The sequence below is a fragment of the Brassica napus genome, chromosome C3 (genome assembly GCF_020379485.1).
Source record: "Brassica napus cultivar Da-Ae chromosome C3, Da-Ae, whole genome shotgun sequence".
NCBI classification, from domain to species: Eukaryota; Viridiplantae; Streptophyta; class Magnoliopsida; order Brassicales; family Brassicaceae; genus Brassica; species Brassica napus.
This window is the reverse complement of record NC_063446.1, coordinates 47,650,332-47,673,540: the sequence shown is the minus strand read 5'-3', so window position 1 is coordinate 47,673,540 and position 23,209 is coordinate 47,650,332. Positions and strand designations below refer to the sequence as shown.

The 23,209-nt window shown below is 39.8% G+C and overlaps 1 protein-coding gene and 1 long non-coding RNA gene across 3 annotated transcripts; one reads left to right on the top strand and one right to left on the bottom strand.

The window, feature by feature from the left end:
* Positions 1 to 18,990: 18,990 nt before the first annotated feature.
* On the bottom strand, positions 18,991 to 20,696 carry LOC106436659 (peroxiredoxin Q, chloroplastic). 2 transcript variants are annotated; one of them, XM_048752954.1, is made up of 4 exons: positions 20,328 to 20,696; positions 19,610 to 19,747; positions 19,445 to 19,534; positions 18,991 to 19,368 (listed from the first exon to the last, which is right to left on the bottom strand). In XM_048752954.1, the coding sequence occupies exons 1-4, from the start codon at positions 20,529 to 20,531 to the stop codon at positions 19,150 to 19,152; spliced, it is 651 nt and encodes a 216-aa protein (XP_048608911.1). In that variant the 5' UTR covers positions 20,532 to 20,696; the 3' UTR covers positions 18,991 to 19,149. The 2 variants fall into 2 exon arrangements, with proteins under 2 accessions (XP_048608911.1, XP_048608910.1); XM_048752953.1 differs by having other exon boundaries at positions 19,610 to 19,750; positions 20,328 to 20,653.
* A 195-nt stretch (positions 20,697 to 20,891) lies between these two features.
* Positions 20,892 to 22,496, top strand: LOC106374294. The gene is made up of 3 exons (XR_001274889.3): positions 20,892 to 21,237; positions 21,699 to 21,936; positions 22,090 to 22,496. It is a non-coding gene; the product is annotated as an uncharacterized LOC106374294 (long non-coding RNA).
* The last annotated feature ends 713 nt before the right edge of the window (positions 22,497 to 23,209 follow it).

The following is a 23,209-nucleotide window of genomic DNA, read 5'->3' as shown; positions in this document are numbered from 1 at the left end:
ATATTTTATGATCGCTGAAGCCCATAATCAAACCCAAATTACCAGAATACCCTTTGACGACCAGAAACCCTATTTTACTGTTTCTAAGCCATTGTTGACGGCTATGCTTCATACTATTCTGGAGAGAGAGAGCTTAGGATTGGAGAGAGAGATCTGTACACCTTGAGAGAGGGAAGATCTTGAATTCCCTTTGTTTCTTACTCTATTCTGTTTTTATTTATCTATTGGGTATTATTCAGACCATCATAACTATGTGCTTTGTGAATATGTCTGAGTAGTTCTTGCTGTTAGGTTTAGGTTTCTCAATAGGTTGATATATGTAATACTGCACAGACGCATCAGATGTCTAGCTATGGATGGAGACCTTCCCACAGTTAGGTGATGCCAGAATATGGGCTGAGCATATTTTATGATCGCTGAAGCCCATAATCAAACCCAAATTACCAGAATACCCTTTGACGACCAGAAACCCTATTTTACTGTTTCTAAGCCATTGTTGACGGCTATGCTTCATACTATTCTGGAGAGAGAGAGCTTAGGATTGGAGAGAGAGATCTGTACACCTTGAGAGAGGGAAGATCTTGAATTCCCTTTGTTTCTTACTCTATTCTGTTTTTATTTATCTATTGGGTATTATTCAGACCATCATAACTATGTGCTTTGTGAATATGTCTGAGTAGTTCTTGCTGTTAGGTTTAGGTTTCTCAATAGGTTGATATATGTAATACTGCACAGACGCATCAGATGTCTAGCTATGGATGGAGACCTTGCCACAGTTAGATTGAGCCCATCTTTTGACACAAGATAGAGGGTTGAGTTAGCTTTCCAATGCCACCGGTTTGAGGTCAATCCGCATCCTGTAGCAGCAGTTATGCTCGTTTTACCGAAGAGTGGTCATTCTGCCTAGCGAGAGGAAGCTGTCGAGGAGATGAAGGACTGTCGATCGATGTTGCAGCATTGGTGTCGATCGACAGTGATGCCAGAATATGGGCTGAGCATATTTTATGATCGCTGAAGCCCATAATCAAACCCAAATTACCAGAATACCCTTTGACGACCAGAAACCCTATTTTACTGTTTCTAAGCCATTGTTGACGGCTATGCTTCATACTATTCTGGAGAGAGAGAGCTTAGGATTGGAGAGAGAGATCTGTACACCTTGAGAGAGGGAAGATCTTGAATTCCCTTTGTTTCTTACTCTATTCTGTTTTTATTTATCTATTGGGTATTATTCAGACCATCATAACTATGTGCTTTGTGAATATGTCTGAGTAGTTCTTGCTGTTAGGTTTAGGTTTCTCAATAGGTTGATATATGTAATACTGCACAGACGCATCAGATGTCTAGCTATGGATGGAGACCTTCCCACAGTTAGATTGAGCCCATCTTTTGACACAAGATAGAGGGTTGAGTTAGCTTTCCAATGCCACCGGTTTGAGGTCAATCCGCATCCTGTAGCAGCAGTTATGCTCGTTTTACCGAAGAGTGGTCATTCTGCCTAGCGAGAGGAAGCTGTCGAGGAGATGAAGGACTGTCGATCGATGTTGCAGCATTGGTGTCGATCGACAGTGATGCCAGAATATGGGCTGAGCATATTTTATGATCGCTGAAGCCCATAATCAAACCCAAATTACCAGAATACCCTTTGACGACCAGAAACCCTATTTTACTGTTTCTAAGCCATTGTTGACGGCTATGCTTCATACTATTCTGGAGAGAGAGAGCTTAGGATTGGAGAGAGAGATCTGTACACCTTGAGAGAGGGAAGATCTTGAACTCCCTTTGTTTCTTACTCTATTCTGTTTTTATTTATCTATTGGGTATTATTCAGACCATCATAACTATGTGCTTTGTGAATATGTCTGAGTAGTTCTTGCTGTTAGGTTTAGGTTTCTCAATAGGTTGATATATGTAATACTGCACAGACGCATCAGATGTCTAGCTATGGATGGAGACCTTGCCACAGTTAGATTGAGCCCATCTTTTGACACAAGATAGAGGGTTGAGTTAGCTTTCCAATGCCACCGGTTTGAGGTCAATCCGCATCCTGTAGCAGCAGTTATGCTCGTTTTACCGAAGAGTGGTCATTCTGCCTAGCGAGAGGAAGCTGTCGAGGAGATGAAGGACTGTCGATCGATGTTGCAGCATTGGTGTCGATCGACAGTGATGCCAGAATATGGGCTGAGCATATTTTATGGACGCTGAAGCCCATAATCAAACCCAAATTACCAGAATACCCTTTGACGACCAGAAACCCTATTTTACTGTTTCTAAGCCATTGTTGACGGCTATGCTTCATACTATTCTGGAGAGAGAGAGCTTAGGATTGGAGAGAGAGATCTGTACACCTTGAGAGAGGGAAGATCTTGAACTCCCTTTGTTTCTTACTCTATTCGGTTTTTATTTATCTATTGGGTATTATTCAGACCATCATAACTATGTGCTTTGTGAATATGTCTGAGTAGTTCTTGCTGTTAGGTTTAGGTTTCTCAATAGGTTGATATATGTAATACTGCACAGACGCATCAGATGTCTAGCTATGGATGGAGACCTTCCCACAGTTAGGTGATGCCAGAATATGGGCTGAGCATATTTTATGATCGCTGAAGCCCATAATCAAACCCAAATTACCAGAATACCCTTTGACGACCAGAAACCCTATTTTACTGTTTCTAAGCCATTGTTGACGGCTATGCTTCATACTATTCTGGAGAGAGAGAGCTTAGGATTGGAGAGAGAGATCTGTACACCTTGAGAGAGGGAAGATCTTGAATTCCCTTTGTTTCTTACTCTATTCTGTTTTTATTTATCTATTGGGTATTATTCAGACCATCATAACTATGTGCTTTGTGAATATGTCTGAGTAGTTCTTGCTGTTAGGTTTAGGTTTCTCAATAGGTTGATATATGTAATACTGCACAGACGCATCAGATGTCTAGCTATGGATGGAGACCTTCCCACAGTTAGATTGAGCCCATCTTTTGACACAAGATAGAGCGTTGAGTTAGCTTTCCAATGCCACCGGTTTGAGGTCAATCCGCATCCTGTAGCAGCAGTTATGCTCGTTTTACCGAAGAGTGGTCATTCTGCCTAGCGAGAGGAAGCTGTCGAGGAGATGAAGGACTGTCGATCGATGTTGCAGCATTGGTGTCGATCGACAGTGATGCCAGAATATGGGCTGAGCATATTTTATGATCGCTGAAGCCCATAATCAAACCCAAATTACCAGAATACCCTTTGACGACCAGAAACCCTATTTTACTGTTTCTAAGCCATTGTTGACGGCTATGCTTCATACTATTCTGGAGAGAGAGAGCTTAGGATTGGAGAGAGAGATCTGTACACCTTGAGAGAGGGAAGATCTTGAACTCCCTTTGTTTCTTACTCTATTCTGGTTTTATTTATCTATTGGGTATTATTCAGACCATCATAACTATGTGCTTTGTGAATATGTCTGAGTAGTTCTTGCTGTTAGGTTTAGGTTTCTCAATAGGTTGATATATGTAATACTGCACAGACGCATCAGATGTCTAGCTATGGATGGAGACCTTCCCACAGTTAGATTGAGCCCATCTTTTGACACAAGATAGAGCGTTGAGTTAGCTTTCCAATGCCACCGGTTTGAGGTCAATCCGCATCTTGTAGCAGCAGTTATGCCTGTTTTACCGAAGAGTGGTCATTCTGCCTCGCGAGAGGAAGCTGTCGAGGAGATGAAGGACTGTCGATCGATGTTGCAGCATTGGTGTCGATCGACAGTGATGCCAGAATATGGGCTGAGCATATTTTATGATCGCTGAAGCCCATAATCAAACCCAAATTACCAGAATACCCTTTGACGACCAGAAACCCTATTTTACTGTTTCTAAGCCATTGTTGACGGCTATGCTTCATACTATTCTGGAGAGAGAGAGCTTAGGATTGGAGAGAGAGATCTGTACACCTTGAGAGAGGGAAGATCTTGAACTCCCTTTGTTTCTTACTCTATTCTGGTTTTATTTATCTATTGGGTATTATTCAGACCATCATAACTATGTGCTTTGTGAATATGTATGAGTAGTTCTTGCTGTTAGGTTTAGGTTTCTCAATAGGTTGATATATGTAATACTGCACAGACGCATCAGATGTCTAGCTATGGATGGAGACCTTCCCACAGTTAGATTGAGCCCATCTTTTGACACAAGATAGAGGGTTGAGTTAGCTTTCCAATGCCACCGGTTTGAGGTCAATCCGCATCCTGTAGCAGCAGTTATGCCGTTTTACCGAAGAGTGGTCATTCTGCCTCGCGAGAGGAAGCTGTCGAGGAGATGAAGGACTGTCGATCGATGTTGCAGCATTGGTGTCGATCGACAGTGATGCCAGAATATGGGCTGAGCATATTTTATGATCGCTGAAGCCCATAATCAAACCCAAATTACCAGAATACCCTTTGACGACCAGAAACCCTATTTTACTGTTTCTAAGCCATTGTTGACGGCTATGCTTCATACTATTCTGGAGAGAGAGAGCTTAGGATTGGAGAGAGAGATCTGTACACCTTGAGAGAGGGAAGATCTTGAATTCCCTTTGTTTCTTACTCTATTCTGTTTTTATTTATCTATTGGGTATTATTCAGACCATCATAACTATGTGCTTTGTGAATATGTCTGAGTAGTTCTTGCTGTTAGGTTTAGGTTTCTCAATAGGTTGATATATGTAATACTGCACAGACGCATCAGATGTCTAGCTATGGATGGAGACCTTGCCACGGTTAGATTGAGCCCATCTTTTGACACAAGATAGAGGGTTGAGTTAGCTTTCCAATGCCACCGGTTTGAGGTCAATCCGCATCCTGTAGCAGCAGTTATGCTCGTTTTACCGAAGAGTGGTCATTCTGCCTAGCGAGAGGAAGCTGTCGAGGAGATGAAGGACTGTCGATCGATGTTGCAGCATTGGTGTCGATCGACAGTGATGCCAGAATATGGGCTGAGCATATTTTATGGACGCTGAAGCCCATAATCAAACCCAAATTACCAGAATACCCTTTGACGACCAGAAACCCTATTTTACTGTTTCTAAGCCATTGTTGACGGCTATGCTTCATACTATTCTGGAGAGAGAGAGCTTAGGATTGGAGAGAGAGATCTGTACACCTTGAGAGAGGGAAGATCTTGAACTCCCTTTGTTTCTTACTCTATTCGGTTTTTATTTATCTATTGGGTATTATTCAGACCATCATAACTATGTGCTTTGTGAATATGTCTGAGTAGTTCTTGCTGTTAGGTTTAGGTTTCTCAATAGGTTGATATATGTAATACTGCACAGACGCATCAGATGTCTAGCTATGGATGGAGACCTTGCCACGGTTAGATTGAGCCCATCTTTTGACACAAGATAGAGGGTTGAGTTAGCTTTCCAATGCCACCGGTTTGAGGTCAATCCGCATCCTGTAGCAGCAGTTATGCTCGTTTACCGAAGAGTGGTCATTCTGCCTAGCGAGAGGAAGCTGTCGAGGAGATGAAGGACTGTCGATCGATGTTGCAGCATTGGTGTCGATCGACAGTGATGCCAGAATATGGGCTGAGCATATTTTATGGACGCTGAAGCCTATAATCAAACCCAAATTACTAGAATACCCTTTGACGACCAGAAACCTTATTTTACTGTTTCTAAGCCATTGTTGACGGCTATGCTTCATACTATTCTGGAGAGAGAGAGCTTAGGATTGGAGAGAGAGATCTGTACACCTTGAGAGAGGGAAGATCTTGAACTCCCTTTGTTTCTTACTCTATTCGGTTTTTATTTATCTATTGGGTATTATTCAGACCATCATAACTATGTGCTTTGTGAATATGTCTGAGTAGTTCTTGCTGTTAGGTTTAGGTTTCTCAATAGGTTGATATATGTAATACTGCACAGACGCATCAGATGTCTAGCTATGGATGGAGACCTTCCCACAGTTAGGTGATGCCAGAATATGGGCTGAGCATATTTTATGATCGCTGAAGCCCATAATCAAACCCAAATTACCAGAATACCCTTTGACGACCAGAAACCCTATTTTACTGTTTCTAAGCCATTGTTGACGGCTATGCTTCATACTATTCTGGAGAGAGAGAGCTTAGGATTGGAGAGAGAGATCTGTACACCTTGAGAGAGAGAAGATCTTGAATTCCCTTTGTTTCTTACTCTGTTTTTATTTATCTATTGGGTATTATTCAGACCATCATAACTATGTGCTTTGTGAATATGTCTGAGTAGTTCTTGCTGTTAGGTTTAGGTTTCTCAATAGGTTGATATATGTAATACTGCACAGACGCATCAGATGTCTAGCTATGGATGGAGACCTTCCCACAGTTAGATTGAGCCCATCTTTTGACACAAGATAGAGCGTTGAGTTAGCTTTCCAATGCCACCGGTTTGAGGTCAATCTGCATCCTGTAGCAGCAGTTATGCTCGTTTTACCGAAGAGTGGTCATTCTACCTAGCGAGAGGAAGCTGTCGAGGAGATGAAGGACTGTCGATCGATGTTGCAGCATTGGTGTCGATCGACAGTGATGCCACAATATGGGCTGAGCATATTTTATGATCGCTGAAACCCATAATCAAACCAAATTACCAGAATACCCTTTGACGACCAGAAACCCTATTTTACTGTTTCTAAGCCATTGTTGACGGCTATGCTTCATACTATTCTGGAGAGAGAGAGCTTAGGATTGGGGAGAGAGATCTGTACACCTTGAGAGAGGGAAGATCTTGAACTCCCTTTGTTTCTTACTCTATTCTGGTTTTATTTATCTATTGGGTATTATTCAGACCATCATAACTATGTGCTTTGTGAATATGTATGAGTAGTTCTTGCTGTTAGGTTTAGGTTTCTCAATAGGTTGATATATGTAATACTGCACAGACGCATCAGATGTCTAGCTATGTATGAAGACCTTCCCACCTTTAGATTTAGCCCATCTTTTAACACAAGATAGAGCGTCGAGTTAGCTTTCCAATGCCACCGATTTGAGGTCAATCCGCATCTTGTAGCAGCAGTTATGCCTGTTTTACCGAAGAGTGGTCATTCTGCCTCGCGAGAGGAAGCTGTCGAGGAGATGAAGGACTGTCGATCGATGTTGCAGCATTGGTGTCGATCGACAGTGATGCCAGAATATGGGCTGAGCATATTTTATGATCGCTGAAGCCCATAATCAAACCCAAATTACCAGAATACCTTTTGACGACCAGAAACCCTATTTTACTGTTTCTAAGCCATTGTTGACGGCTATGCTTCATATTATTCTGGAGAGAGAGAGCTTAGGATTGGAAAGAGAGATCTGTACACCTTGAGAGAGGGAAGATCTTGAATTCCCTTTGTTTCTTACTCTATTCTGTTTTTATTTATCTATGGGTATTATTCAGACCATCATAACTATGTGCTTTGTGAATATGTCTGAGTAGTTCTTGCTGTTAGGTTTAGGTTTCTCAATAGGTTGATATATGTAATACTGCACAGACGCATCAGATGTCTAGCTATGGATGGAGACCTTGCCACGGTTAGATTGAGCCCATCTTTTGACACAAGATAGAGGGTTGAGTTAGCTTTCCAATGCCACCGGTTTGAGGTCAATCCGCATCCTGTAGCAGCAGTTATGCTCGGTTTACCGAAGAGTGGTCATTCTGCCTAGCGAGAGGAAGCTGTCGAGGAGATGAAGGACTGTCGATCGATGTTGCAGCATTGGTGTCGATCGACAGTGATGCCAGAATATGGGCTGAGCATATTTTATGACGCTGAAGCCTATAATCAAACCCAAATTACCAGAATACCCTTTGACGACCAGAAACCTTATTTTACTGTTTCTAAGCCATTGTTGACGGCTATGCTTCATACTATTCTGGAGAGAGAGAGAGCTTAGGATTGGAGAGAGAGATCTGTACACCTTGAGAGAGGGAAGATCTTGAACTCCCTTTGTTTCTTGCTCTATTCGGTTTTTATTTATCTATTGGGTATTATTCAGACCATCATAACTATGTGCTTTGTGAATATGTCTGAGTAGTTCTTGCTGTTAGGTTTAGGTTTCTCAATAGGTTGATATATGTAATACTGCACAGACGCATCAGATGTCTAGCTATGGATGGAGACCTTCCCACAGTTAGGTGATGCCAGAATATGGGCTGAGCATATTTTATGATCGCTGAAGCCCATAATCAAACCCAAATTACCAGAATACCCTTTGACGACCTGAAACCCTATTTTACTGTTTCTAAGCCATGTTGACGGCTATGCTTCATACTATTCTGGAGAGAGAGAGCTTAGGATGGAGAGAGAGATCTGTACACTTGAGAGAGGGAAGATCTTGAATTCCCTTTGTTTCTTACTCTATTCTGTTTTTATTTATCTATTGGGTATTATTCAGACCATCATAACTATGTGCTTTGTGAATATGTATGAGTAGTTCTTGCTGTTAGGTTTAGGTTTCTCAATAGGTTGATATATGTAATACTGCACAGACGCATCAGATGTCTAGCTATGGATGGAGACCTTCCCACAGTTAGATTGAGCCCATCTTTTGACACAAGATAGACCGTTGAGTTAGCTTTCCAATGCCACCGTTTGAGGTCAATCGCATCCTGTAGCAGCAGTTATGCTCGTTTTACCGAAGAGTGGTCATTCTGCCTAGCGAGAGGAAGCTGTCGAGGAGATGAAGGACTGTCGATCGATGTTGCAGCATGGTGTCGATCGACAGTGATGCCAGAATATGGGCTGAGCATATTTTATGATCGCTGAACCCATAATCAAAACCAAATTACCAGAATACCCTTTGACGACCAGAAACCCTATTTTACTGTTTCTAAGCCATTGTTGACGGCTATGCTTCATACTATTCTGGAGAGAGAGAGCTTAGGATTGGAGAGAGAGATCTGTACACCTTGAGAGAGGGAAGATCTTGAATTCCCTGTTTCTTACTCTATTCTGGTTTTATTTATCTATTGGGTATTATTCAGACCATCAAACTAGTGCTTTGTGAATATGTCTGAGTAGTCTTGCTGTTAGGTTTAGGTTTCTCAATAGGTGGATATATGTAATACTGCACAGACGCATCAGATGTCTAGCTATGTATGAAGACCTTCCCACCGGTAGATTTATCCCATCTTTTAACACAAGATAGAGCGTCGAGTTAGCTTTCCAATGCACCGGTTTGAGGTCAATCCGCATCTTGTAGCAGCAGTTATGCCTGTTTTTACCGAAGCGTGGTCATCTGCCTCGCGAGAGGAAGCTGTCGAGGAGATGAAGGACTATCGATCGATGTTGCAGCATTGGGTGATCGACAGTGATGCCAGAATATGGGCTGAGCATATTTTATGATCGCTGAAGCCCATAATCAAACCCAAATTACCAGAATACCTTTTGACGACCCAGAAACCCTATTTACGTTTCTAAGCCATTGTTGACGGCTATGCTTCATATTATTCTAGAGAGAGAGAGCTTGGATGGAAAGAGAGATCTGTACACCTTGAGAGAGGGAAGATCTTGAATTCCTTTTTTTTACTCTATGTCTGTTTTTATTTATCTAGGGTATTATTCAGACCCATCATAACTATGTGCTTGTGAATATGTCTGAGTAGTTCTTGCTGTTAGGTTTAGTTTTCAATAGGTTGATATTGTAATACTGCACAGACGCATCAGATGTCTAGTATGGATGGAGACCTTGCCACGGTTAGATTGAGCCCATCTTTTGACACAAGATAGAGGGTTGAGTTAGCTTTCAATGCCACCGGTTGAGGTCAATCTGCATCCTGTAGCAGCAGTTATGCTCGTTTTACCGAAGAGTGGTCATTCTACCTAGCGAGAGGAAGCTGTCGAGGAGATGAAGGACTGTCGATCGATGTTGCAGCATTGGTGTCGATCGACAGTGATGCCACAATATGGGCTGAGCATATTTTATGATCGCTGAAACCCATAATCAAACCAAATTACCAGAATACCCTTTGACGACCAGAAACCCTATTTTACTGTTTCTAAGCCATTGTTGACGGCTATGCTTCATACTATTCTGGAGAGAGAGAGCTTAGGATTGGAGAGAGAGATCTGTACACCTTGAGAGAGGGAAGATCTTGAACTCCCTTTGTTTCTACTCTATTCTGGTTTTATTTATCTATTGGGTATATTCAGACCATCATAACTATGTGCTTTGGAATATGTATGAGTAGTTCTTGCTGTTAGGTTTAGGTTTCTCAATAGGTTGATATATGTAATACTGCACAGACGCATCAGATGTCTAGCTATGTATGAAGACCTTCCCACCGTTAGATTTATCCCATCTTTTAACACAAGATAGAGCGTCGAGTTAGCTTTCCAATGCACCCGGTTTGAGGTCAATCCGCATCTTGTAGCAGCAGTGTTATGCCTGTTTTACCGAAGCGTGGTCATTCTGCCTCGCGAGAGGAAGCTGTCGAGGAGATGAAGGACTATCGATCGATGTTGCAGCATTGGTGTCGATCGACAGTGATGCCAGAATATGGGCTGAGCATATTTTATGATCGCTGAAGCCCATAATCAAACCCAAATTCCAGAATACCTTTGACGACCAGAAACCCTATTTACTGTTTCTAAGCCATTGTTGACGGCTATGCTTCATATTATTCTAGAGAGAGAGAGCTTAGGATTGGAAAGAGAGATCTGTACACCTTGAGAGGGGAAGATCTTGAATTCCCTTTTTCTTACTCTATTCTGTTTTATTTATATGGGTATTATTCAGACCATCATAACTATTGCTTTGTGAATATGTCTGAGTAGTTCTTGCTGTTAGGTTAAGTTTCTCAATAGGTTGATATATGTAATACTGCACAGACGCATCAGATGTCTAGCTATGGATGGAGATGCCACGGGTAGAGAGCCCATCTTTTGACACAAGATAGAGGGTTGAGTTAGCTTTCCAATGCCACCGGTTTGAGGTCAATCCGCATCCTGTAGCAGCAGTTATGCTCGGTTTACCGAAGAGTGATCAATTGCCTTGCGAGAGAAGCTGTCGAGGAGATGAAGGACTGTCGATCGATGTTGCAGCATGGTGTCGCTCGACAGTGATGCCAGAATATGGGCTGAGAATTTTATGGACGCTGAAGCCTATAAGCAAACCCAAATTACTAGAATACCCTTTGACGACCAGAAACCTTATTTTACTGTTTCTAAGCCATTGTTGACGGCTATGTTCATACTATTTGGAGAGAGAGAGCTTAGGATTGGAGAGAGAGATCTGTACACCTGAGAGAGGGAAGATCTTGACCTCCTTTGTTTCTTACTCTATTCGGTTTTTTATCTCTTGGGTATTATTCAGACCATCATAACTATGTGCTTTGTGAATATGTCTGAGTAGTTCTTGCTGTTAGGTTTAGGTTCTCAATAGGTGATATATGTCTTACTGCACAGACGCATCAGATGTCTAGCTATGGATGGAGACCTTCCCACAGTTAGGTGATGCCAGAATATGGGCTGAGCATATTTATGGACGCTGAAGCCCATAATCAAATCCAAATTACCAGAAACCCTTTGACGACCAGAAACCCTATTTTACTGTTTCAAGCCATTGTGACGGCTATGCTTCATACTATTCTGGAGAGAGAGAGAGCTTAGAATGGAAAGAGAGATCTATTACACCTTGAGAGAGGAAGATCTTGAACTCCCTTTGTTCTTACTCTATTCGGTTTTTATTTATCTATGGGGTATTATTCTGACCATCATAACTATGTGCTGTGAATATGTCTGAGTAGTTCTTGCTGTCAGGTTTAGGTTTATCAATAGGTGATATATGTAATACTGCACAGACGCATCAGATGTCTAGCTAGGATGGAGACCTTCCCACAGTTAGATTGAGCCCATCTTTGACACAAATAGAGCGTGAGTTTGCTTCCAATGCCACCGGGTTGAGGTCAATCCGCATCCTGTGAGCGGCAGTATGCTCGTTTACCGAAGAGTGGTCATTCTGCTAGCGAGAGGAAGCTGTCGAGGAGATGAAGGACTGTCGATCGAGTTGCAGCATTGGTGTCGATCGACAGTGATGCCAGAATATGGGTGAGCATATTTATGATCGTGAAGCCCATAATCAAATCCAAATTACCAGAATACCCTTGACGACCAGAAACCCTATTTTACTGTTTCTAAGCCATTGTGACGGCTATGCTTCATACTATTCTGGAGAGAGAGGAGGAGAGCTTAGATTGGAGAGAGAGATCTATACACCTTGAGAGAGGGAAGAACTTGAACTCCCTTTGTTTCTTACTCTATTCGGTTTTTATTTATCTATGGGTATATTCAGACCATGAACTATGTGCTTGTGATTCTTCTCTTCCAACACGTTACGAGTTGCATTAATTCAACTCCATTGATGACTTCTTAACTCTTTCAACCCACTAAAACCACGATCACGATCACTCATTCAATTGATTCTTATCTCTCTTCCATAATGTAGATCTCCACCCATAGCTGACTTAGCGCATGGGGCAAGGGGACGTGGGCTCCAAGACCAAAACATTTTTTAACAAAAATAATATTAAAGAAGGGTTCAAAATTTTGAAAATAACTAAAGATAGGGACCCAATTTTAAATTGTCCATATATACATATAAAAAAGACTAAAATTTTTTGTTGTCCTGGGGCTCAATAGTACCTTGAGCCGGCCCTGCCTCCACCTATAAAAAAAGTCAGGTTTCATCTCTGAACATCATCTTCTGATGTACAAAACCCCACACATAAACTAATGTTGTGTTATCTGATAGCTTTGGTTAGTTAGTGGGTTCAGGTGTCTGGTTCGTTGAATTGTTGATATCCTTGCAAAAAGGTAGAGATGAGATTCGTGTTTGTGCTTTTAGTTATATGTGCGTAGAAAGACTCTGTGGATCTGAATTTAAGGATTATCTAAGGTTCCAGAAAAACGATAAGAGCACAAAGGAGAACATAAACCTTCATTCAACGTTTTGATTTTGTTTGATCATACTGTGTTTATTATGTATGACATGAGTTTCGTATTGTTTTAAGAGTGTGATTGCAGATCGTAAAAATCCTGCCCGAATGTATAATCACACTTATTTCTTTTTCCAAACAAGCATTTTCTGTTTCTATATATTTTAAATTTTTCTTAAGAGAATGTGTCAGGTCCATACAAGTCTGGGTTAGAATGTCCAGTTTTGAGTTGAGGAAAATGTTAAGATCTAATGCTCTTTCTTTGAGTATTGTTCTTAGATTCATATATTGTATGTTACTCTGAAAATTTTCTTTGTTTTCATTTTATTCAATGGAAGCGGCCACCTTTTGTTAAGAATAGATTACTTTAACATTCTGGCAATTACAACATCAATATGTTAACAAGACGACCCAAATTTTAAATAATGATTGTTGGGGTCGAAATTGGTTATGACGGAATCAATGCCTGAAAGCTCCCGAGAAATATTTCTTCTCCAAAAAGGAAATATAGATGCAGGAACTAAAACCTCGTATAATTAGAAAAAAGAATTATAGGACAAGTTCTCGGGAAAGATTATTCAATCTCTTGGCAAATGACTCCCGAGTAACAAATCGACCGCATCAAAGTTGGATCAACCTCGTCCAACTTTCATGATGGCGAGTTGAATCGACATCGTCCAACTCGCCATCAGGCGACCTGGATCAGTCCATACCAACTCACCCTTTGCTTCTCCTTCGGGCCTTGATTGAACTGTCCATTTTTTCATCTCGATTAGAGTTACCGTTGAAACTTTACGATAATATTAACATAGAATGGTTTTCTCGTATAAATTCGAATCAATCATATAAAACGATAACGGTCAACTTAACACCATAAGTTATCTCAGCTATACGATTGGTTTCAATTATTTCATAAAACCAACGTCATATCGAAGGTGATTTTTCGAACAAATTGTAAAAACACTTAAGTCCAAAAATGGTCCAAAAATGTCTAAAACGTGGCAAAAGTCCACTTATTATTTTGGACGAGAATGAGCCCAAAACTACTATGACTGTTTATCTGATATTCGCAAAAGAAGATAAATGTCAAGTTTCAAAGGATAAACATGAAGATCGAAGAAAAATGGAATATTTCCGTGAAACGATAAACTCGACCTAGGGGTCAGGAAAGGAAAGGGCAAACCGATCTCGAAGGAGTATATATGGGACGCCAAGGTGAGAGGCGGAAGGAGGACGATTCTTTTAGACTCTTAGAACTTTTTGCACTTAGGAATTTAGGCATTATTCTCGACATGCTTAGTTCTATGTTTTGCACTCAATTACTAGACGAACTCGCAAAGGAAGTTCGATCTCTTGTGCTAACTCTATAATTGAATTACGTTCGACTTGATCCTCGAAAAGGGTACCTAGGCAGCCTTCCATAAGGTCCAGTCCGAAATCAACAAAACCTTTTTCGTGTCTTCTTCGTCTTTCGTTATCAAGCTGTGACTCAATTACGTTTAAGATTTTAGGTGGCTAGAACTAGGGAACTCGCTGACAGCTGTTACGGCCAAAGCTTTAATAATCTTATGTAATGATTGCAACGCTCTTACGCGGATTCGAAATAAAGATCAACTTTTTCTAAACTTATTTTGTTATCAATCTATATTTTCCGCATTTATTTGGTCACTTGTCTTTCGCTCTCGCAGAGAATCCTGACCCCAAGGAAAGTAGGGTTTTCCTAGCTTTTCTCCAATTATTCTACCTTTGCAGGCCATGAAAGACAGGCAAGAATAGTTCAAGAAAATCATCAAAGAAATCAGTGTTTGAAGCAAATTTAAAACCAGATAAGTAATCTATTTACTCAGGTATCTAGCATTATCAAAACCTCTAATCCTTTTTGTCACTCACTTTTACAATCCGGAAACATCAAAATCTTATCAAGCTATTGAATCCGTTTGTTAATTAAACATCGGAAAGCTCAAGGTTTGTGATCAAATTTTAAAACCTTTCAAATTTTAAAAGATATACATATAATTTGATTGGACTTTGACTTTTAACTGTTTTTTTGCTACGGTTAATTCATTAAAATGAAACAAGATTAACATCAAGAGAATCTAATTTTTAGTGTTGCCTAAAAGAGCTTTCGGTTCATCCGTGCAGATATAATGTTCTTGATATCATGATCAACAGTGTGAAAAATAATTGCAGTGGTAAGTGAGGTGTTGTTGTGAAGAACATTGTTACCCTGTTTCAAAATATGAAACACGACAGCATGAGCTACCATTTTCCGAAGGAGGAGCCGGTGCTTCCATCTCATAGTACCAGTAGAAGCAGAAACAGTTATGGCGTTAAAATTGTTGGCTTTGATTACTTCTGATCCATGCTATCAGTTCTAACCAATTAATAAACATTTTCTTTGGTCGACTTATACGTTTTAACCATACTCCATATATCTGAGCATTAGTCACTTCTGAGAAGAAGACGATCTCTGGTTTCTGTGTAACGGCCCGATCCCCCGGCGTCCGACCGGGGTTATCGTAAGGGCGTTATGGACACGTGTCTATTCATTTAGACAACCATATGTGTCCCGTTACTGGTTCCAAGAGTCGACGGACGCATAACCTTCTTTGAAATACCGTCACACCCACATCCATATACTTTTACTTACAGTCCTGCGCACAGGGAAATGGAAAGGGAGGGATGAGCAACAAGTTACTCAGTAAAGTGACTCTAGACCAGCATGCCCGCATGACACTCTATACTACTCTATGCGGGAACTAGGGCTGACTAGCCACTACAATCAGTTGATGCATCTTAACATTTCATATCATCATCATTTATTTCCACACATTCAATTCTATACATTTCTAACAACCTAGCGATCAATCAGTACAATGATCTCACTCATTGTCACACACGTCAAACCATAGACTTAACCGACTCGACATACCAGACCGACTCAATCTTATGACACCTTTAGCACCCAGATACCCGACCATAAACTAAGGACTCTACAATGCACGTTTTTATATCTCGCCTCTCGCGGCTAGCTCATCTTTTCTTTCTCCGTGGGTAGCTCTCGCTAGACTTCTACCCCATATTCTTGTGGATTCCACCACAGCTCCTATGGGTGCCTCCATATTCTTGTGGATTCCACCACTGCTCCTATGGATGCCTAGCGTAGAACTACTACCCCACGTACTCCCTCTAGACTCTATATGATTTCCCAACCCATGCGTAACCTTAACGTTATTCACTTATACATTCACTTATCCTTTCACATCCTTATTCACTTTCACTTATCCATTCTCATTCTCATTCACTTTCCTTTACACTTAGACTCGTACTTGAACTCATTCACTAGACGCCACCGTTATCGGTGTCACACACAATACATATCACACTCAGGTTTCACTTACAATATCATTAACAATCAGTAGTCATCTATCCTCTTAGCATTCACTTCTTTCTAGCATCCTAGCTTTAATCACAAACCACTCATGGGACTACACATCCAAACATACAAGTATCGATTACCAATCAATCATCACCACAACAACACAAGACAGTTCATTAAGTCCCATTTAACAGTATGAGGGTTCTTATGCATCATGATCCATTCATCTATCAACCTAGTAATAACCATGTTCTATCATCCTAACTCTCAAACAGGGCCTAATCAAACCTAACTCCAACATAAAGGAGTATACAGTACATGGGAACAAGATGGGTTCAAGACACTCCACCTTAGCCTAGATCTGGATCCGGATCTGGAAACAAGAGACAAGGGAGAGGAGATCTGAGCAGATCTGGAACAAGTAAACAAGAGAGAGACGAGATCTGGTCACCACCACAACACCACACAGCCACCACCATCACCACACTCAGACGATCACCCCACCACCACTTGGACGACCACTACCACCCCCACCGGCGGCTCGGCTTGCTCTCGGGGGGACTCGCGGCGAGGAGAGAGGAAGAGATCCAATGGAAAGAGAAAAGAGAGAGAGAGAGAGAGAGAGAGAGAGAGAGAGAGAGAGAGAGAGAGGCGTGAGAGAAGAAGAGAGAAAAGGAAAAGAGAAGCTTGACGGATAGGGTTTCCTAGTCTCTCTAAATCTCTGCAGAGCTTCGCTCAAGTTTCAGAATGAGAGAAAAGTAAGAGGAGGCAACTTCATCTATAGGAAAAGGAGGGAACCCTAGGTCATTTACCCTAATGGGCTGCAGTCCTAACGGACTCTCCTTAAAAAAAATTTTGGGCTAGGAACCGGGCCGAGATCTTGTAAAGCCCCGACCGCCCATAGCTAATGGGCCACCCACGCCCGCTCTCTCGGCCCGTGGGCCCCATCCTGTCCGACGGTCGGCCTGTTAATTTTTCCAAGGCTCGAAATCATTGTTTACTGACCCTGTAATCACCACCCGACCTTTTCCCGTGCTTTGGCCTCACTCGCACGCTATCGCGAATCACTTCCCCATAGGTCACCCATCCTTCCACTACTCCAGCTCAAGCACGCTTAACTCTGGAGTTCTTTCAGGATGTGCTCCGGAAAAGGTAAGTCAACTTTGGTGACATAGTTAGCCAAATCAATTCTCTTAAGCCTTTTCACATATCACAATTCGGGATGTTACAATTCACCCCCTCTCAAAGAACGCAACGTCCTCGTTGCGGCCCACGACAGGTCTCAAGACGCCTCTCAGGTCAGAACTGAGATGGCTAACCAGCTCTGATACCACTTGTAACGCCCCGATCGCCCACAACTAATGGGCCACCCACGCCCGCTCTCTCGGCCCGTGGGCCCCATCCTGTCCGACGATCGGTCCGTTAATTTTTCCAAGGCTCGAAATCATTGTTTACTGACCCTGCAATCACCACCCGACTTTTTCCCGTGCTTTGGCCTCACTCGCACGCTATCGCGAATCACTTCCCGATAGGTCACCCATACTTCCACTACTCCAGCTCAAACACGCTTAACTCTGGAGTTCTTTCAGGATGTGCTCCGGAAAAGGTAAGTCAACTTTGATGACATAGGTAGCCAAATCAATTCTTTTAAACCTTTTCACATATCACAACTCGGGATGTTACTTTCTGGATCCCGAGAACAGAGGCAGCTTGATGTTTGGATGAGTATGCTTGATGTGAAAATGTTTACATTCGTATACACAATCAGTACTATAAATTATTTTTTTTGTATTGATACATTCTCATTAGTTAATACAAAGAAGGGTCCATTTCTGTTGACCAAACATGTAAAAAGCAAAGATGAACAAATCAATTGAATACAATAAAACTAACAACATGTCAAGAACATAAATTAAAATAGATGATATAAAACTAAATAAATAGATCACAATATTTACACCGTCAAAATAATTACAAACATAGCCAACTAACAACCTGACAAGAACATAAATTAAACTAGATGATATAAAACTAAAAAAATAGATCACAATATTTACACCGTCAAAATAATTACAAACATAGTAAACTATAACCTTACAACCGGTGAATTTGAAATATCGCTAATTGCAACGAGAATGAGATTAAATTTTTTACATCAAACACTTTTAATTGAAAGAGAAAAAAAAAGTAAAAAAAATAGTAATCAAGAAATAATGATTATCATATATACACGAGTTAACACTTATATGTTCAATTAACATTTAAAAAGATATTTAAAAATCTAAAATCTAACTCTAAAAATTCAAACATTTATTGAACATACGTTACAAAATTCTCACGAATTGACAACATTATTTACTATAATTTTTATCTGTTTCATAACTATTTAATTTATTCAATTTTAAGTTACATGATTCAAAAAAATAACTGTTCATCAAAATAAAATTCAAAATTATATAATTTAATTATAAGATTAAATTTATAAGCAAATTTTTCGGGAAGACTTCATTGTTCAGTGCTTATAAAGCTACTTGTAATTTTACTACATATTTAGATTAAATTTGGATTTGATTAAATATAAGATATTAATTTGTATTCAAATCAAATTATAGGTCATTTTTGGCAAAAATTTCATATATTTTTTCATAACGTCAGTGAAGTCTTTTGTTTACGTGAAAAGGAGAAAAAAATTGTGAAATTAAACTCTTATATTTATTTTTTTATTATCAAGTTTGGTGTTTTGAATTGGAGTCATTGGGAAAAGAGAAATGATAACAATAGAGGAAGGTCATGAATTGTTGTTGTAAATATCCAGTCATCCAGATGAGGAAGAAGAGAAGAAGACAAGATCAAGCAGCTTTGAGGAACTTTAAGGTCTCATCAATGTGTTTCTCAGGCTGGAACTGGTTGTTGTAGATCAGCTGAACGACACCGTTTTTGTCGAGAACGTAAGTCTGTCTCCCTGGCAATGCCCCAAATAAATCTCCTGGCACTCCCCAATCTTTCCTCACCCTATTCCCTTCGTCACTCAACAATGTGTAAGGAAGCTTGTATTTGCTTGCAAAGGCCTGCAATGTTTCAAAAGTCTGAAAATGAAATGGCCGGTTTAGATTCAGAAATCAGAGCTTTTTTCTTTAAATGTACCTTGTGAGAAGCAGAATCATCACCACTTATGCCAATGACCTCTGCGCCGGCTTTCTTGAATTTCTCATAAGAGTCTCTGAACGCACAAGCCTATTGTACAAAGTAAACCATGTTTACTTTAAATCACCAAAATCGGATCAGAAGAAACTAAACCAAAGGAAAGACCTGCTTGGTGCAGCCAGGGGTTTCATCGGCAGGGTAGAAATATACAACAACAGGCTTCCCTTTATACTTCTTCAGGCTCACCGGCTTTCCATTTTGATCCTTTAGTGTGAAGTCTGGTGCACTCTGCCCCTTGTTAACCTGCTAATAGAAAAAGAATCAATAGTCATGTGATAAATCTTCATAAAGAAGACAAGAAGAGTCCATGGCCTAACATAAACTGGTCATCTGATCAACATATTCAGAAGCATTCTAGTATTTAGCTGACTTGAACGTTTAATATCTCAAAAACAAGCCCCGATTACAAGTTTATTTATCTTTGTTTGCTGAATCTGTGTTTAAGTGTGCACCTTATTAGAATTCAGACCCAAAGACTCAATTTTTTTTCTTTTGTCGCAGGACCCAAAGACTCAACTTTTACATCTTATCTTTCTTCAAGAATCTTACTTCCGTAACCAAGATTTCGATTCTTGTAACAGACATTAGCACATAAATCTCAAATTCTTTATACATTTCATACCTTCATGTTTCTGACCATCGAGTGCTAATTATTTAATCATGCAACACCTTAACCGTCTGAGCAGAGATATAGCATAACTCAAGAAACTTATGTATATAATATTCTCAAAATAATAAATTAACTCACAGAACTCGTTACCCCGTTGTAGCCAACAAAACATCTATCAATAGGAATAGGATATGGGAAGATTCGTGAATGTACCTTAGCAAAGATTGAGCTTTTGAAAGAACAGGGAGAGAGGGGAGAGCGAGAGGTGGAGGGAGAGAGTCTGAGACCAAAGAAGTTAGATTCTGATGATTTTGTGGGAACTGAAAATTGGGTTTTGGTGAGAATGGTGTTTCTGTGAAGATGGGAGTGCAGTGTGGTCTGACTAGAGAAAGTGAAAAAAGAAGAAGAAGAAGCCATGTCTTTTTGTTCCCTATCAAGACGTTTGCCACTGCTTCACGCACTTCCTTCAAGTAATTGTGATATGGAAGAAGATGATGAAGATAGGGAAAGATTGGTGTCTGTGGTAACACGTCGGACTTTATTCTATTATACCCTACTACCTCTTACAAAAATTCTTATATGCCCCATCTTAAAATTGATTTTCTTTTCTATTTTTTTTCAAAGCCGAAATGTGGTTAAAGACTCAATAACCCTTAATGAATCAGTATAATTACTGACCCAACCATACCAAACTTCGGGTCACCCACCCATATTAAATTAAATTTTTTTTTTTTTAAAAACAATCTCTAAAATTACTTCCCCCTTGGTCCGTCGTCGTCTTCCTGCTTAGATACTTCCATCTCAGATTTTTTTTCTGACGATGAACTGGTCTGATCGATTCAGATTCCTTCGCGCGCTCATCTACACTGGACTGATCGATCCGGCTTCACATCGGTTGGAGGATGACGACGCTCGCTCAGCGAAATGTGAAGTTCAGATCGCAGAGGAATGGCTCGAGAAGCTCTCTCCGCGTACGTACGTACGACGAGGAGTACGTGCTGAAGCGTAAGTTGAGATCTCGTGTCCTGAACAGGCACTCACGTGTTGGCTGCCAAGTTGTGTTAAGGCAGGAATTCCAAGGAATGGTCGTCGCTGGCCCTGAAGCCAAGCCGTGGGACATTGCGTAAGTCTTTCTTTATTTGGATTCTCTATTGTTATTTAGCTTTGTGCCAATAAATCGCTTTGGAAAGCTCAGTACTTTGTAGATGATTCCCTGCTTCAAGTATGGGATGCCTTTCAATTGAATGTTGCTTTCTTGGTTGATTCTTCTTCCATTTGATGGTTTCAATCTCTTAAGGGATTTTGTTTAAACTCTAGCAACACGATTAAAGTTGGAGGGGTTAAAGATTATGGTTTTATATCAAGTTTGGTAAACGCAATTTGGAAAGTTCAGGAGGATAATGAACACGTTGTATTGAATTGTGGCTACATGCTTTTATAGTTTTGGTGGTCTTTTTCGCTCAGTTCGCCAAGCAGTTAAGACATGATCAGCATAGATTTCGAGAAAAGTTTCCCATGTAGAATGATGTGTTAGAACTTAGAAGCAAGTATTGTTTCAGTAATGTTGTGTGTTTATGTTTGCAGAGTTTCATGTTGTGTGTGTTGACTTGTGGTTAACCTCATGGAGAACTTTCTGTCCAGTGTGCAAACAGGACAAAAAAAAACTAGCAATGGCGAGCCACTAGCTTCAGAGAGCACCCCATTGCTCTCTACCGCTGCGTCTTCTTTCCACTCTTCCTCTGCACTCTCTTCATTCAGATCATCTGCAGTGTTGATTGGTCATTTTTGGGTTCTGATCCTGCTGTTAATTGATACTGATTAGGTAAATTACGATTTGTTCTAATTATGAAAGATTAAGACTTTATGTTATTCACTCTCTTATGAATGGTTTAAGCTTATGTGTCTAAAATTGTTTTGTCTTATCTGTTTGTTGTAATAACTTTCAATTGTGTTCTGTTTTTTTCATGTGATTCAGTGACTGTTAGATCAATGAGGGGAGGAAATAAGCATATTAATCACCACTCGAGAATCATTTTTCTTTGTCATATGCAAAACAGAGGCGAATACAAGAGGATAATAAGGCCTTACGTCAGCCAATTCCTCGTTGAGATTATTGTGTTAAAGAAGAAGCCTAAAATACGAGAGGATAATAAGGCCTTACCTGAGCCAGTAACCAGATGCATTTTCTGTCACTTGCAACTAAGTGGTGTGAAAGATGAGGAAGTAAGCAACATAAAAGATGACATTGTTCAACGAACCTGTCTAAGCTCTAGACATGTATAATCATTGACTATTACAAGATTTAGAGTTTTTTTTTGGAGGAAGAGTTGTACTACTGACTTTATTAGGTATAATTAAGATAAATAAAAGCTATTTTTTGTTTGATCAAAAAATAAAAAAACTACTAAAACATTTCTATGAAACATATTCAACACAACTTTGAAAAACTATTAAAACATTTCTATAATGTATAAAATATATTATTACTAAGAAAACAAAAAAATTTGGATTTGTCTAAAGTATCAAAAAATTTCAACATAAAAAATACATCTAAAACATGTTAAAAAAAATACATATTTGAATATTTACACTTAGTAATACACAAGGTAGTAGTAATATTTTCTTCTTCATAGTAATACTTTTGCAAAATACAACATTTTTTAGTAATACAATATCAAAAAATCAAATTTATTAGTAATACCAATGTATTTAGACAGTTTTAGATCGTATATAACACATTGCCAAAAAAAAAAGTTTCAAAAAAATGGATTTTATGTTATTCATCGCATTATGACATTCCCATCAAGACATTAGTATGGAAGTATAAGGATGTTTTCTATGGAAATGAAAAATTTTCTATCAACTTGAGAAATTAAGAGTATCTTATGTCTAATTTGACAAACAAACACATATATGGACATATTATCACGTAATATATGATATACATCTTCTAAAAATAAACAATAAGACGAAAATTAAGGTTCTTATAAACATGCATAATACATAGTAATTCAAGGTATTTTAAGGTAGTTCAAGGTAGTTCACAATAGTACATAGTAGTTCATATTAGTAGTACCAGTAATTCCAGTAATTCC